The sequence below is a fragment of the Orcinus orca genome, chromosome 13 (genome assembly GCF_937001465.1).
Source record: "Orcinus orca chromosome 13, mOrcOrc1.1, whole genome shotgun sequence".
Lineage (NCBI taxonomy): Eukaryota > Metazoa > Chordata > Mammalia > Artiodactyla > Delphinidae > Orcinus > Orcinus orca.
This window is the reverse complement of record NC_064571.1, coordinates 14,992,186-15,009,502: the sequence shown is the minus strand read 5'-3', so window position 1 is coordinate 15,009,502 and position 17,317 is coordinate 14,992,186. Positions and strand designations below refer to the sequence as shown.

At 48.7% G+C, this 17,317-nt stretch overlaps 2 protein-coding genes across 2 annotated transcripts in view; one reads left to right on the top strand and one right to left on the bottom strand.

The window, feature by feature from the left end:
* Window positions 1-5,426, top strand: part of DNAH6 (dynein axonemal heavy chain 6) — a 292,253-nt gene extending 286,827 nt beyond the window's left edge. The window contains exons 76-77 of the mRNA XM_004271618.3: window positions 1,608-1,830; window positions 5,138-5,426. Coding sequence (XP_004271666.2) covers window positions 1,608-1,830; window positions 5,138-5,241 — 327 coding nt within the window. The 3' untranslated portion in view covers window positions 5,242-5,426. The remainder of the gene's footprint in view (window positions 1-1,607; window positions 1,831-5,137) is intronic.
* Window positions 5,427-7,429: 2,003 nt separating this feature from the next.
* Window positions 7,430-17,317, bottom strand: part of TRABD2A (TraB domain containing 2A) — a 53,448-nt gene continuing 43,560 nt past the window's right edge. Inside the window, 3 exon segments of the mRNA XM_033431401.2 lie at window positions 7,430-7,860; window positions 9,802-10,053; window positions 13,446-13,536. Coding sequence (XP_033287292.1) covers window positions 7,683-7,860; window positions 9,802-10,053; window positions 13,446-13,536 — 521 coding nt within the window. The 3' untranslated portion in view covers window positions 7,430-7,682.

Below are 17,317 nucleotides of genomic sequence, written 5' to 3'. Positions count from 1 at the left end.
CACCCACATAAAAGCTCTCATCCAGCCCGTCCTGGATGCTGGCCGTGCTCTGTGCCCGGCACGCTCCATGTGCCACATAGACTGACTCTGACGGACAGATGTTTACAGTGACCACCGGGGCCTCTGTCCCTCCAGCCTGCCCCAGTCTACACACATCACGTGGGTCATGTGCAGTGAACCACAGTGATGCCTGGGAATGCCGCCTGCCTTCTGTGGAGACTGCAAACTGTATAGTCAGCCCATCTCCTGGTCCTCCCAGCAAACGTCTGCAAGACACAGCGGGAGACTGTTGGATGACTTGAGTTCTGTTACAAACAGCAGGGCCACTGTCAGCCCATTGCCGCCTTTGTGCCATTTAGGAAAAGGCACTCGCTCTGTGTGTGCGCAGACGGCTCCTACACACAGCTTGGCAAGTGGATGGCAGGATGGTTTCAGCCTCTACTCAGGCAAACCTGCACAAGCATATAGAGTAGCCCCCAAAACAGGAAGGCCTTGCTCTACCTTGCTGCACGCGAGGGACAAACTACAGGACACTAGGTAGTAAAGTCCAACCAAAAAGCACTTACCATCCTTTTATTCACTATAAAACACATCCCTTATGACCACACAGCTTGGTCCTCTGCCTGCAGGTGTGAAGCTCCAGTTATCCAAAGGTCTAGGGCCCCAGAACTGGCCAAATTCACTCAATGTTTGAGGAAGGATACACAGAAGCCCACAACTGGAAGAAATTGTATACCAGTGGTGACATCTAATCACAGGACATTGAGGGACAGGGGCTCTGTCTCTGTCTCTCTTTCTCCTGCAAAATTTCTTTTTTTTTTTTTTAATTTATTTATTTTTGGCTGCATTGGGTCTAAGTTGCTGCGTGTGGGCTTTCTCTAGTTGTGGCGAGCAGGGGCTACTCTTCATTGCAGTGTGTGTGCTTCTCATTGTGGTGGCTTCTCTTGTTGCAGAGCATGGGCTCTAGGCACGCGGGCTTCAGTACTTGTGGCACACGGGCTCAGTAGTTGTGGCACGCAGGCTTAGTTGCTCCGAGGCATGTGGGATCTTCCCGGACCAGGGATCGAGCCCATGTCCCCTGCATTGGCAGGCAGATTCTTAACCACTGCACCACCAGGGAAGTCCCGCTTCCTGCAAAATTTCCCTTAAAAAACTTTCCATAAAAAAAAAAAAAAAAACTTTCCATAGGCACTCTGCAAATATTATTGCCAATATATAACCTCTCTTCTGGAACGGCACCCAGATCTTTGAAAGGCCTTGCTAAAAATAACAGATGATAATCACAGCCCTCTTTTCCATCCACTTCCCATGAGAAGGGGAATATCCTAATGTCATGATATCAGAGTCTGAAGCCCATCAGTGGGTTTCCCAGGGGTACCCCCTACCGGACAGCCTGTGGGAGTGTGAAAAGTATGAGATTTGGTGACAAACTGAAAAGCAAATTATTTCACCTTTTGGAGCCTTGGCATTCTCCTCTCCAAAATGTGAGTGATAAGAGAATCTCTGGATTGGTTCTTAGAATTGAGTGAGGATGTAGGACTAGGAGGTGGCCCACAAAACTGACCCCTCCTCCTCTTCTCACCTATGAACTTCTGGGTGTCTTTCAGTTGCCCTCTCCTGAGGATGGTGTTCTTGTCCATGGGATATTCATGGATGCTTCTCGATGGGACAATGAGGAGATGGTGATAGAAGACGCACTGCCCGGACAGATGAATCCAATGCTGCCTGTGGTGCATTTTGAACCCCAACAAAATTATGAGCCAAACCCAACACTCTACCACTCCCCACTTTATAAGACAGGGGCCCGGGCAGGAACACTCTCAACCACAGGTGAGGATGTTCTAAGATCAGTATAATGACCGAATGCAAACTACAATCATCAAAGTCCAAATGCTGAACTGTAATGTACAAAGGGTGATCTTGGACCAATTAGCCAGGCTTAAAATAAGACCACTTATAACACACAAATGTATAAATGCTGTAAATTCTATTTGTTTTAATGCTGAGTGTAGATTAATATTATAAAGCCAATACTTGCTTCTATTAGTCTGATGAGTAGAAAATAGTTTATTTTGTGTGTGTGTGTCTTTCAATTTATTTATTTATTTTGGTTGTGCCGGGTCTTAGTTGTGGCCAGTGGGCTCCTATTTGCGGCATGCACGTGGGATCTAGTTCCCCGACCAGGGATCGAAACCGCATCCCCTTCACTGGAAGGTGAATTCTAAACCACTGCGCCACCAGGGAAGTCCCAGAAAGTAGTTTATTGAGCAGTGCCTTCTAATTGAAAAATGATGGACTGAGTAGACACATCTATCTCTGATCAAATCCACTGAGACTCAGCGCAGAAAAGAGATTTTAAAACAAATAAGTGGAATGCCATGCTACAAAAAGAGAAATCTTAGTAGACCTGAAACTGAGATACAGCCCTGAAAAAAAGGAACCGGATTAAAAGAAAGCCATATCAACAGATAAGCTGAAGAATTGAATGCAGACAGCTAGAGAGTGAGACAAGAGAATGCGCTGAGGAAATCCCTCAAAAGACAGCACAATGCAATCATTTTAAGTGACACTGTGGAAGGAGTTAAAATCACCAACATTTATCTAGCAGGCAATCTGGAAGGAGAAAGGAGAAAAAATGGAAGAGCAGTAATATTTGAAAAACTGGCTGATAATTTCCCAGAACTGAAGAAACAGTTGAGTCCTCGGATTGAGAGATCTCACAAAGTGGTAGGGGTAATTTTTTAAAATATACAACGAACACATAAACAAATTTTAAAAGAAACGTAGATATATCAGAGTGATACCTAAGACCATCAGAAATAAAGAAAATTCTCAAAGAGATGAAATGCATTAATATACTGGAACGAAAATTCCAGAAAATGAGAATCATATTGACTTCAGACATGTCTCATTATCCACAGTGCATATAAAAATAGAGACACTTCTTCAAAGGGCTGAGGAAAAACAACTTTGCACCAGAATTGCAAGTGCAACCAAATTATCATCTGAATGAAAAGTTGTAATAAAGACCATCTTGGACATACAGAGGCTCTAAATTAATCACCACTGATCCTCTATTTAAAACACACACACACACACACACACACATGGTTAAATCTTTAATAGTTTGACCATAAAAATGAATTTATAATAACTTGGAACTAAATTTCCAGATGACAGAAATACGGGAGGGGAGCCAGGAAGAAAGAACTAAAAAATCTTTCTCATTTGAATGGAAAATATAGATACTGATGATATTTATTTTTCTAATAAAATATTCAGTTAAAGGGTGTTCTCTAAGGGTAATGTGCAGAATAGAACTAAAATAGACATTCGTGTCACATGACCTCCCACTCCTATGACAAATCTAAAAAAGTGTTCAAAGGTATTTTTTAAATTAATAATGGTATTTACAAGTTTTTGTAGGGACATGTACTTTTTTTTTTTTTTTTTTTTTTTTTTTAGCGGTACGCGGGCCTCTCACTGTTGTGGCCTCTCCCATTGCGGAGCACAGGCTCCGGAGCGCAGGCTCAGCGGCCGTGGCTCACGGGCCCAGCCGCTCCGCGGCATGTGGGATCTTCCCGGACCGGGACACAAACCCGTGTCCCCTGCCTCGGCAGGCAGACTCTCAACCACTGCGCCACCAGGGAAGCCCTTGCCCATTTTTTAATAGAGTCATTTTTCTTATTATTATTGGCTAAAATTCCAACAGGAACTCTGTGGTTTTCAGGAAAAGGTAGTAACTAAAATGACGTTGCACTGGCACAAGATTCTATAAACAGATCCAATGTACTGGAGAGAGAGCCCAGAAACGCACTGTGCATATATGGGAACTTGACCTATAATACCAGCATCATTTAAAATTGATTAGGAAGATGGAAATTATTCCACAAATGATGCTGGGACAATTGGTTATACCAAACTTAGATCCTTATCTCCTACCACATACAAAAATTAAATCACAGATGGACTCTATAGACTTAATCATCACTAAAATTTAAAATTATTAACCTTAATGAAATAATGGCTCTAAGTAATAATTATCAGCTGCTGCTGCCATTCCAACAAAGAAAGACAAGCAGACACAAGGCATTTCCTGATGGAAGTGCACACCACCTAGGAAGTATTCTTGCCAAAAAAACTCAACCCTGAATGTGATCACACCTCTAGATCTAACCACCCTTGCAGGAATAGAGGAACATGTGTAAAGTCACCACAGGGATGCTGTCAACAAGAGCCAGACTCTGGGAAACCTCACAGGAGAAATAGCCTGGTTGTTTCAACAAATATATTACAAGGGGGTGGCAAAAGGAACAGAGGGGAAACTACCTGTTAAACAACACATCACTGTTGCAAGGTATGGACCTTATTTGAATTTCAATTCAAACTAATGGTTACTATACATATACATTCTGCATATGTACTAAAAAATGTCATTCGAGCACCTGCCAAGGCACCATGCAGGGAACGTCGTACAAAGATAAAGAAAGGGGAGACGTAGGCATTCTCTGCTGGGTACACCACCACCTGCCCCGACCTCCACACAGATGGGGTTTGCTGTGAAGGCCAGAAACAGCAACCCCCATCCTGAGGGCAGGGTCCTCTTCTCAACCTGGTCCTGGCCCCCCTCAACCAGGCACAGAGTGAAGAAATGGTAAAAGTGCCCTCTTACTTCAGATGTCCCAGAGCTGAGGGACATACCTGTGACTGCACTGAGTCATCTCAGGACCCCAGTGCCTACCTACTGGGTAGAACAAAGGATGGATGGATGGATGGATGGACAAGCAGATGGACAAACGGATGGATGCCCAACCTACCAATTGTATCCCCTGAATCCCATTAAAACTCAGGCCTCAATCCTAGTCCAATGCTCCCTGAAACAAACTGCAGAGAACCTGAAACATAGTTTATAAGGTTATACAAGGTCTAAGCTGGACAGGTCCTAAAGGATCATTTGTTCTAACATCTTCATTTTATACAGCATAAAACTGAAATCTGTAGAGGACTATTTGCCCTTCTTCTTTAGAGGCAAAGTCAGGTCTGGAGCCCGGGTGTCTAAACTCCCAGTACAGTGGTTTTTGTATTAAGGGGTTATTCTTTAAAGTAACAACCCTTTTTTCCCTGTATTCTTAACTAGGTCATTCAACCAACTTTGTGGTGACCATCCTCTTACCCTCCAAGCGGTCCAGAGATTACTGGATTGCCAAGGGATCGGCTTTGCTCTGCCAACTAAATGAGTGAAAAGGTGCCACCTCTGTGCTTAAAAAGAACCAGGCCAGAGATCTTTCCTGATGGGGGAGAAAAGTCTGCGTAATTTATATGCGAGCAAAACAGGTTTACTTCTGATCTGGCTTAAAGGTAGCAAGTGTGGCTTTTATTTCTTTTATAACCTAAAATAAAGTGTTTTGAGTTTCTCTTTCTGGTGGTAATTCAAGCTCTGATGTGAAAGCAGTGAGTTCAGCGCTCACCTCTTAAGCCTGCTCCCCCTCCCCCATGCAGGAGGCAGCTTCCCATCAGTAAGGGGGGTGGCTGGGAGGGCGTGGGGGGGTGGGGGGGTGGCTGGGACGGGGCGGGGAGGGGACTGGGGCGGGGGGGGGGAGGGGCGGCGAGTCAGACCTCAGCACTTCCTCATCCGCATGGGCTTCCTTCCTCTTCACGCTAATGTGAAAGGCCCACTGTACACGTCAGTCTCGTGGCCCTAGGTTCTTCCATGTCTAGACCAGATTAAGGCTCAGGGCCCAGCACATGAGATCTGGGCCCATGGTGCCATTCCCCCATGCTGTGGGGCTGGATTACAATCCTCAGAAGAGCCTGCGGTCTTTCACGGTAGTGCAGGTCGCTCCCACTCAAGGGCAGAGGAATTTTCCGCTTTGGGGTAAAACTGTATGAAAACTGGCCAAGTCACCCTCCAGGTGCATTGGCGCCCCTGCCACCTCCAAAGCAGTGCTGAGATGGAGCAGCCGCTGTGGTTTGCAAACCATTTTGCGTCAGCCCTGCCAACCGCGTCTGTTGCTTCCTCGGCCCGGATATGAGCCAAAAAATTAGGTACCACCCAGCTAGGATGTGGGCCTCTGGAGAAAGCCACGCCCCCTGCTTACAGGAAGAACACGGTCAGGCACAGCAATCCTGTAGACTCAAGTCACTGAGAAGCAGGGAGCACCACCTCTATTAGGAATCAGAGGGAAGAGGTGCCTCCTAAGTCAGGGGAGTGGCTACAGCTGCAGAAGTCAGAGGGTTGACATTAGGCACCGCAGCAGCTGTAATCCGAGGTCAGAAAGCTGCAGGAAGCTGTACCAGCCTCATGCAGAGCCTGGCCACTGCACACACTTGTGTCTGCTGGAGCCTGCTCCAGACGCGCAGAGCTCAGTGGCCATGGCTCACGGGCCCAGCCGCTCCGCGGCATGTGGGATCTTCCCGGACCGGGACACAAACCCGGGACACAAACATAACTGCCACTACGACCAAAGAAAAACTGCCCCTTTCACCTTCCTAATCTCACCAAGCGTATCTCATTAGAAGACTCTCGATCATAGCAGCAAGGGAATCTCGGAAAGTTTAGCCCTCCTACCCCTGCAATACAGGGGGCACAGAATGGAGCCAAGGTGGTGAACATGGATCCTGAGTGCCATCACATCACTCAGTGGGACTCAAAGATCTCCTTGGCCCTGGAAATGACCAAGAATGAACCCACAAGAAAGTCTCTGGAAAAAGGAAGGGAAGGCCACAGAGCTGTAAGCCCAGGCAATCAAGGTACCTGAAACCAGATACTTCTTATTGGCCCCATCCAAGTCCTGGGCAGACCCTCTGGGTTCTTATGAGCTGCTCAGAGGCCCAGGAGAACCAAAAGGAAACTCTGCCACAGGCGGGAGACCCTGGTCTGTAACCATGGTGGCCGCAGGGGTGCGGGGGGCGGGTATCAGCTGGGCAGGGCTGAAAGTTCCCATTTCAGACTCAACTAGGGAAATTCTATTTTTAATCATTTTATATACAGATTCTTCATAAGACTTTATTTGGAAAACACAAAGACATATAAATAATAAGTAACACACAGGACAGGGACGGGGGAGAGGTTGAAACCCATTTTCTTGCACAACACCCCTGACAAAGCCTACCTATCCACCAGTCTTCAGCATGTGGATGAGACACCCTCACACACTGTACACAATGAAAGCACTTGTCAGAGTGCAGGACCCACACTAGTCACGAGACCTTGAATAGACAGGAGCAGAACAGAAGTTCCACAGCCTACTGACTGTTGCATCCAGAACCAGGAGAGGATGGGGAGAAGAGCAGCACGAAGGAGGAAAGGGGCAGGGTCCATGGCTGCAGGCAGACCCAGGAGTGGGGCCAGGAGTGCAGCACGGATAGTATTCAGAGCATGTGAGCAAAAAGAGCTGTTTGCTTGGTATACACACTGTGGCAAAAAATCTACACAAAAGAAGTATTTAATAATTTTCTTACAATTAATTATTTTCATACAGCTCATTACGTTACAAAACTATACACCTCCCCCAAGCATTGCTGGATAACCCAGTCATTCCTTGGAAAAAGAAGAATCAACGCTGGCTTTTTAATTTTGAGTCTCTTCTCCTGGGTTGGGCCTATCAGGGCCGGAGCAGAGTGTGGAGTACAAAATGGCTGTCCTTCAAGTCCGAGGCATCAGATCTTGGCTTCTCTGGTCATTACAGGAGGGTTGTCTCTGTTTGGAAAGCCAGCACCCATAACATAGGTGTCCAGACAGACAGGCAGGCACTGCTGACCACCATCTGGCTGTGGGGAGACTGCCCAGGGCGAGGGAGCCGCAGCTTGGCGGAGACGCGCCTGTCCAGAACGGGGACCTGGAGCTGTGGGATCCCAGCACTTGGAGGCAAAGAGAAAGACACAGTCTCAGGGCACAGCAAGAGCCACTGGATACTCCGAGGCCCCCAAAGGCCTGCACAGCTCCTTCTCACCTCTCTTCTCCAAAGACAGGAATGTATCTTAGTACGTTAATAGATTTCCTACATCTTGGCCCTCGTGACTACTGCTACAACAAAACCAAATGATACAGGCACGAAGATCAGCACACTGAACAACTCTCCCCCAGCTATTTGCTTCTTGGTTCAAGGATTATTAAAATTAGTTTGCTCAGACTTGCTAATTATCAGCCTCTGGGCAATGCCAAGCAGGGACCCTCCTCCCTGACCACACAGAGAGGCACCGCCAAGCCAGGAGGATTCCTCTCCGGGTCTCTGGCTCTCTCCCCTACCCCAGCTTGGGTCTCATGTGAACACCACGCAGCCTTCCCAGGTCAAGACACAACAAGCGCAGGCTCACCTGGTCCTTTCAGCTCAGCTCTGGTGTAAAGTGCCCAATCCCTGCATGGCCACCTTGAAAGGAAATGGCCCAGACTGAGAAGGTACTAAACAGGTCAGTGTATTCCTCCATCAGTGAAGGATGGTTTAGGAGCCTCCCCGTGTCAGGCACCATGGGGCACATGGACACCAACAGGATCTGTCCCTGCTCTCCAAGTCACATCTGGCTGCCAGCTTCTGTCCATTTAAAAATGCAAACCCCACAGCACACGGGATGCCTGCCTCAAACCTTTCAGTGGCACCCTACTTCTCTCAGGCATGAGATTCTCACAGTGATTCCATCCAATTTACCTTCTAGACCTACCTCACCCCTCTTCCCACTGACCTCCCAGGCTCCAGCCAGAATTACTCCATCTTGGTTCCTTTAACATGGTCACTCTCTCCACATCAGGCTTTTGCACTGTTCCCCTTGCTGGAACTCCCTCCCCTCCCTGTTCAGTTGTTTACACATTCATTCAACATTCATTATTAAGCACCTATGCAGGTATCAGATGCCTGCATCTCCTGATCCAGACGCAGAAGCTCTGTTCATTGGGCTTCACTTTGTCAGGCTTCTACTCAGCAGCAACCAAAAGGTCGCTTCCTCCAGGAGGCCCTTCCTGACACCCGCCACCCTAAGTTAGGTAGTAATGTCCAACACACAAACACACACACGCGGGTCCCCGCAGCCCCCTACACTCCCCTTGTGAATAATCAACTCAAAATCCAGCTTCCTCCCCAGACTGTGAGCGCCATGAAGGCAGGGCCAGTGTCGGTCTGGTTCACCCCCAAAGCCACAGCACCAACACAACAGCGGGCACATAGGAAGAACTCAAAAAGTTTGGTATAAATTGAACTGTAGCCTGGATCCCAGGCCTCTCTGGTGTAGTTCTTCCAGCAGAAACCAGGCTGGGTCCCCATCTTTGGCTCCTCTACCCACCTCTGATCCACCCACTGGGCATCTCTGCGAGTGCACATTCTGTGGTCACCATGCTCCCTGCAAAACGTAGGGGCTGAACAAGCCCATTCCTACAGAGGTGCTTCCAGCTCCGGAAAGCTGTGAGCTTCTCCCTGATCTGCGGTGGAGAAAGGTCTGGGAAATCAAGTTCTTCTCAACCTTTATTCCAGCCTCATACTACTTTTAACAGACCCACCCATGCCCCCCGCCCCATCTGTTCATTAACAGAGATACATATGGGGTCCTAGCCCCCGCCCTGGCTTGAAGCAGTTACTTTTAATCTGGATTCACCTCCACCAGAGTGGACAGAAGACCGCTGTCCAGGCCATGAGGAATGAGAAAGGTTGCACCGTGATGGTGGGGCCACTCACCCCCCTACCACAGCCTTGAACTTCCGCCCCTGAAGCGGTGTGACCTGCATTCCTGGGCTGCTGCCCACCCGCACTTCCGGGGTCAGGACTGACCGGGCGATGGGCTCGTGGCTGGCCCAGGCCGGCCCAGCCACCTCACCTCTCCTCCAGTCGGACCCACAGGTCGATGAACTGCCGGAGCCGCTGCCTCCGCTGCGGCCGCCTCCGCTTCTTCCGGAACTTTCGTCGTGCCTCGCCCGGCAGGTAGGAACTTCTGGGCAGAGGCTGGTGGAGCGGCAACAGTGGGGGCCCGGCAGACCCAGCTTCCGGTACCTGAGCTTCCGGGGCGGGCGCTTCCGGAGCCAAGACGGCAGAGGGGGCGGGCTGTGACAACGGGTTTCTGGTCTCTTCTCTGTAAACAGAGGAGGAAGGAAGAGGAATTGAAGGAAGGTCCCCCAGCATGATGCCCTCCCCCGCCTTTAAGGCTCGGGACCTCACAAAAGGCAGATAATGTGAAAGTTCAAGCCGGCTGGGGAGGCAGGGGTCTCAAAACCACCTCGAAAAGTGATCACTTTGACGCCTTTGTTTCTCCCTCACACACCTTCATTGTACTCTCTCCAAATCCCCTAGCTCTGGGGAAGAAATAAAAGATTCTTTCTTAACCGCTTATAACTACTGCACTTGCCTAACAACGGCTCACCACTGCCTAGAAAGTCACTGAAGATTACGGCGTTTTAAGAGGAGTGAAAAATGTTTAAATGCTCTTTACTTAGAACAATTGAAGTGGCCCTCAACCCTGTTCCTCCCTCCTGTATCCCTATAAGGGCTCTGCTCAGAAAGAGGCTCTTCAACAGCCACAGCAGCCTGCCCAGATCCCTCAAGGATTATCACGTGGCTGCCGAGAAGGGGAAGAAGGAAGGAGGTACCTCCACAGCCAGTGCCCTCGTTATGTCCTCACCCACCCCTTCACTATGGGCATCTCCCTGGCTCTGGGCCCAGAGTCCCTCGCCCCTTCTTCTCCCTGAACAGGAGCTCCTTTAGGGACCTCATGCTCTCTCATGACCTCACCCAGGAGCACCGTAGAGAAAGAAGTGCACCACTGAAAACTCTTAGACGCTACCCTCACAGAACACAGTCAGGACAGCTGCTGCAGCCATCCACATCAAACTCCCCAGGATCGTGGGAGAGGGTGAACCCAGGCCTTTGCACTGGATCTCACAGACTCTGATAGAATTAAGGGTAGGGGCACTGAATAGATCCCTGGCAGAGGAAACTACATGAACAGGGAGGAAGGGGCTGGAAAGCTAAAACTGGAAGAAGAAAGGGCAGAAAGAAAAGGGCTGTGCAGGCGAGGAGTCCGAACTGTATCCTGACTCTGACAAGTTGTGTCACCTTCGGTTTCTTCATCAGTAAAGGAGAAGAAACCCCCACCCCACAGGCTGGTGTTGAGGGTTAACTGAGAGTCGGTGTGAACCAAGTTACCACCTGACAATTGATCAATAAACGTTCCTTCCTCCCCAGGGAAGTGTGAGCAGCCCAGTAAATGACAGGACTGGTTCTCAGCCTTCATTGTGTGTCAGAATCTCACGGAGAGATTTTTTAAATATTGACTCCTGACCTCTCTTCCCCCAGGGGCAGGTGTCAGGGTTAGAGGCAGATTTATGGAGTCTGAGAACAACCAGCAACACACACACACACACCCATCCACACTCCCAGGCGGGGCCCTCTCTGGCAACCCCAAAGATAGTGTGATAAACCCCAGCCGTGACAGTCAGCCTGGGGCCAGGGGCTGAGAAGTGATCAGAGGGCCCAGCCCACCCTGCTTTCCAAGAGCACACAGTCCAGTGGGTGAGGAAAGATCTACAGACCCTCTCCGCCAAACAAGCAGAGAATCCCTAAGGGCTGGGCTCTCCCCGCAGAGCTGAAGGAGAACGGGAGGGAGAGATGGATGGAGGTCTGCAGCAGGGCTTTCTCAGTCAGGGCAAGAGTGGAGGGAGACTGCAGACAGTGGAAAGGAAGAGCATTAGCAGAGGTGGAGAGGCAGCGGCGAGGACACAAGGTTTTCTGATATCAGAGGCAGATCCGTGCTGGGAAAAGGTGGGGTCTGGGTACCGAGGCATCATCATGAAGAAACTGGACTTTGGAAGAGGACAACAAGAAACGCTGAAGGTTTCTGAGTCAGGGACACTTGCAAGATTAGTCCCACAGAAAGGTGGAGAAGGGACCAGAGGGCGATGACCTTAGGAACAAAGGGGGCAAATCTGAGAGAGATTTTAATGGAAGAAGCCAGAGGCCTGGTGAAGGTGGAAAATGAGAAGAAGTCTTAGGTGAGGGCTTTTGTAAACTAGAAAGTACTGTGTGAAGAACGGCTGTTACTGATAAACGGAGTGCAAGATATGGAGAGAGGTGGGGGATGAGATAAGCCCAGGATGTAGTCAAGTTTTCCAGAGAATCATGGCTCATTGGGATGGAAAGCGGGCTCCCAAGGAGAAACCTCTGGAGTGACGGGATAGAGGAGGACCTGGCCTGAGACAACATGAGGTGAAGGTGGGTCTTCCGAGGAGAAAGAGGGCACCCGGAGACCTGGAGAAGGGAGCCATCGGGCAGGCACCACAGCTGGACCCCCTCTCCGTCCCCTCAGCAGAGGGCATGTATTTTCCTCCTGGAGTCCTCGCACCGCAGCTGAGGGCTCTGCCAGGAAGGGGCGCTAGTGACCACCATCTGGAGGGAGTGGGAGAGGAATGGAAGGTGGGCTAAACTGTGTTCCCTCAAAATTCACATGCTGGAGCTCTAACCCCAGTACCTCAGAATGTGGCTGTATTTGGAGACAAGACTTTTAAAGAGGTGATTAAGTTAAAATGAGGCCTTTAGGTTGGGCCCTAATCCAGTCTGACTGGTGTCCTTAGAAGAGGAAGTGTGGACACACAGAGACACCAGAGTTGTGCACACACCAAGGAGAGGCCACATGGGGACAGTGAAAAGGCCACCTGCAAGCCAAAGAGAGAGGCCTCAGGAGAAACCAAACCTGCCGACACCTTGATCTTGGCGTCTAGCCTCCAGAACCATGAGAAAATAAATTTCTATTGTTAAAGCCACCCAGTCTGTGGTATTTTGTTAGGGCAGCCCAGACTGGTACAAAGTGGGTAGGAAGGGCCACCTTGTGCCCACTAGGACTGGACAAGGGGCAGAGACTAGCAGGGAGGCCAGCGTGGGGCAGCAGCATTGATGAGGGTGGGAGATCCCGGCCTCCTGAATTCTTTACAGAAGGGGCCACAGGGCAGGAGGGTGACTCTGCATAAAAATGAGAAGTAAACAGACCTGGGGGTAGGAAACAGCTCAGAGAAAGAGAAGGGGCTTTGCTTCTGCCCCGGAGATGGGTCTGACAGACACTCCCAGCATCTCCAGCCCCCCTGACCTTACATTAGGACCGATTCCACCACCTGCCTCCCTAAAACTTCCCAAGGGCCCAGGTCAAAGGCACTGAGCGTTAAGTCAAATCACCCCTCCTGGGCCCCAGGACCAAAGAGCATCCTCCCCTTACCTTCCTTTCTGCCCCAAGCACTGCTGAGGAAAGGCCAGTGTGGCCTCTACTGCCCAAAGTGCCTGGCCGGCCAACCCAAGTCTGACACAGTCCCAGCCACGAGGGGACGCCAGCTGAGCTGGGGACCGAGTGGCCGCTTGGTGTCCGTGCTGGGGCCCTTGGAGTCTCTCAGGACACAGCCCACCCTGGCGCCCAAGCAGCCCTGTGCGGCTCTCAGCTCCCCTAACTGCTTCCTGACCGGGATAGAAGCACAGGAAGATTACTTGTTGATGGGTCGTCCAGCGGGGGCGTGCTCTACCTCATAGCCTTCGCACCGCAGAACATCAAGAACTGTGTTGTTGCCCATGAAATGCCCTGCAGTAAGAAAAATGATCAGAAATGTGGCAGCTCTCGTGACCCCCAAACACACACCCCAGAACCAAGAAATAACCCTGCCAACCCCGTCCCTTCTAACCAGCCCAGTACAGTTCAGAAAGCTTCTGCAAGGGGGCCTCTCAACAGCTCTGCCAGGGTAAGCCGTGTTTCAGAGATAAGGACTCAGGATCAGAACCATGCGGTGAGCTGCCTCGAGTCACACAGCTAAGAGGACACCAAGTTCCAACCTTCCACCTCCGGATCCAGAGCTGACAGTCCTGACCATTCTTGTTTATGTAAGCCAAGCACCTCTGAGACCCCAGGCCCCTTCTGTCCTATGTCTACTTAAAAATGCACAATAAAACCCTCCTTTTAGCAGAAGCCACCAGAGCTGGAAACCTCAACCTGAATTTTATTTCACTTTTTTCTTTTTCAATAAAAAGCAGGAAAGATCAACCAGATAAGCTTACAGTGGCATCGTGAAATAAGTATTTTAAAAGGGTAGATCCTGGGATGCATCTTCTTTCATTTCAGGTTTTGATGCTCAGAACTGACATGATCCTCTGGGGTCACAATGCCCCTTTCTGTGACAGTTGGCACGTTAATGTCCTAAATGGCTAATTAAGTTGCAGCGCTCCATCCTCTGATCCAGCAGAACAGAGGCATCGTTATTATCTCCATTTGAAAATGGAAAACAGGTAAAGGAGGCTCAGGACTTCACACACAAAAGAAGCCGCAGAACAGAATCTAAACCCAGGCAGCTTGGCCCCAGAGTCTATGCAATGTGGACAACCGAATACTCAAGAGGCAGAGACCAGGAAAGCAAATTAAGGTCCATCCAAACTCTCCCTTGCCCTGACGCCACAGCACGAAGAAGCAGAGGGAACTTAGAGCAGCCTCTGGGAGCCTGGGGAGCCCGAGGGTGGTGTTTGGGGCAGAAGGTACTGGGCTCTACTGCATTCTTGGGTCCAACCGTAGAGTTTAGGACCCCAAGACTGATGAAGGGCAACTGACTCAGATGAAAGGGACGTTGGCAAGGCCCAGATTAGCCCCGATGCAGAAGCACAGCAAACTCATGTATAGAGTGTGCCTGGACTCGGGGCCGGGGGAGGAGACTGAGCTTGCAGAGTGTTGCGGCGATGGCTTCCACTCTCCCAGCCGTTACCAAGTCCATGTGACAGGGAGTAATCACAATAATAAAGATAGTTAACATTTCCTGAGCATTACGAGGTGCAGGGCACTGTTCTCAGTGCTTTACACATCATTCAGCCTCCCCCCAACAACAACCCTATAAGATAGGTGTATTATTACCCCCATTTTACAGATGACGAAGAGGCACAGGTGGTGCCCAGGTGGTCTGGCTCCAGCGTCCATGCTCTCAACCAAGTAGGAATGAAAACAGGATTTGTCGAGCGAATGAACAGCCCCTATTAGCAATCTTTATCATTAAGGACCAAGCTATTCTGTGTGACTTCAATTTCCTTCTACTCCAAAGGTGAGCTCCATTTCTCATCTTTAAATTTCATCTGCAGATCCCCATGACAGATGTCACTGTGGCAGTTTAAACCTCTGGAGCTTTCAGTTTGGGGAGATCCTCACTTTACAATCAAAAGTGTGCTAACCACACAGCATTTTAAATTTCTCACTGCCAAGGCTAAGAGTTTGGGAGCAATTTCTGAATTTCTGTGGTTCCCTCTGGTCAACTCAGCCTTCAGAAGGCACCAGAAGAAATAGACTCATGAGGTGGAGAAAGCAGCCCCACAAAGATAACTGCACCCTGGTGGCTATGCAGGACACTCCTGATACCCAGAGTGCCCAGGGGCTGTGAGGTCTCTATCCAGAGCTGCAGCCGTATGAAGAACCATGACTGAGAATCAGGCAAGCCCTGGTGTCCCAGTGTCACCTGTGCCATCTGTCCAGCAGAGTCTCCATCTGGAGGGCTGGCCCTCCAAACTGCCCAGGTCCAACCCACCTGGCAGGCTGACGTCCTCTCAAAGCCTCTCCTCGCCCCTCTGGGGCCTGACCCCTGTCGGGGTGCCTGCAGGGTGAGGGCTGACAGCTGAAAGCCATTCATTGACACAGGCCGGACATGGGCACAGCGCCACACAGCACAGTCCACAATCCAACTACGGAACACGGGACTCACGGAGGAGGAAGCCACTCCCAGACCCACCCAGGGCTACCAAGGCCGACACTGCGATTTGTTTCATGATAGAATTTTTCAACAAACAAGGTACAGCAACCTGACCCCTTACTCTTTTCTACAACAGCTTTATTGAATATTATTCACATAACATAACATTCATTCTTTTCAAGTGTACGATTCAGTGATTTGGGGAACATTCACAAAGTGGTGCAACCCTCACCACTTATTTTAAAGCATTTTCGGGAGCTGAGATTTTGATAGGGCTTGCGCTGAATGTGTAGCTCAGTCTGGGGAACGTTGTCATCTTAACACTATTTATTATGTCTTCCAATCCACAAACATGAAATGTCTTTCTATTTACTTAGGTCTTCTTTAATTCCTTTCCATGATGTTTTTAGTTTTTATTTTGCATCTGCTCTTCACTAAATTGAGTCCTTAGTGTTTTTTATGCTGTTGTAAATGGAACTGGTTTCTTTTGTTTTAACTTATTTCTTTTCTTGAAGTATAGCTGATTCACAATGTTGTGTTAGTTTCAGGTGTACAGCAAAGTGATTCAGTTTTATACATGTATATATAAATGTGTATGTATGTGTAAATATATGTACGTATATATTCTTTTCTGATTCTTTTCCATTATAGGTTATTACAAGATACTGAATATAGTGGAACTGGCTTCTTAGTTGCATTTCCACATTATTCATTGCTAGGGTATAGAAATACAACTGGTTTTTGTATATTGACCTTGTATCCTGAACTCGGTTATTAGTTCTAATAGGCGTTTTTTGTGGATTACTTAGGATTTTCTATCCACAAGATGATGAAAAAAGAGATGGTTTACTTCCTCCTTTCCAATGTGAATGCCCTTTATTTCTTTTCCTTGTCTAATTACCCTGGCTAGAACCTTCAGCACAATGTCGAAGAGAAGTGGTGAGAGCAGACATCCGTGTCTTGTTCCTCATCTTAGGGGGAAAGCATTCAGTCTTTCATGATGTCAACTATGAAAAGATGTCAACTTGATGAATGGATAAAGAAGATATGCTATATATATACACACACACACACACACACACACACACACACACACACACACACACACACACAATGGAATATTACTTGGCCATAAAAAAGATGATGTCAACTATGGGTTTTTCATAGCAACTTTTTTAACAGGTTGTTAAAGTACCCTTCCATTCCTAGTCTGATGAGTGTTTTTATCATGAAAGAGTTCCATTTTGTCAAATGCTTTTCTGCATCCATTGAGATGATCGTGTGATTCTTGTCTTTTATTCCATTAATATGGGATATTACATTAATTTTCAGATGTTGTGGTAAGCTAAATAACGTTTCCCCAAAATATATCCAGATCCCAATCCTTAGAACCTGTGAATGTTATCGCACATGGCAAAAAAGGGGGGTAGGTGTTTTGCAGATGTAAGTAAGCTAAGGATCGTGAGATCAGGAGATCACACTGGATCACTCATTCTGCTATTCCGGAAGTGCTTCTCTCCAATCCCCGCATTTTACTGGTAAGGAAAAAAAAACTAAGCGGGGTGACTTGTTCAAGTTTATGAAGCTAGTGGAAGAATTGAAAAGAAACCTAGACCAGCAAATACACACTTCTGCACACTACCCAGC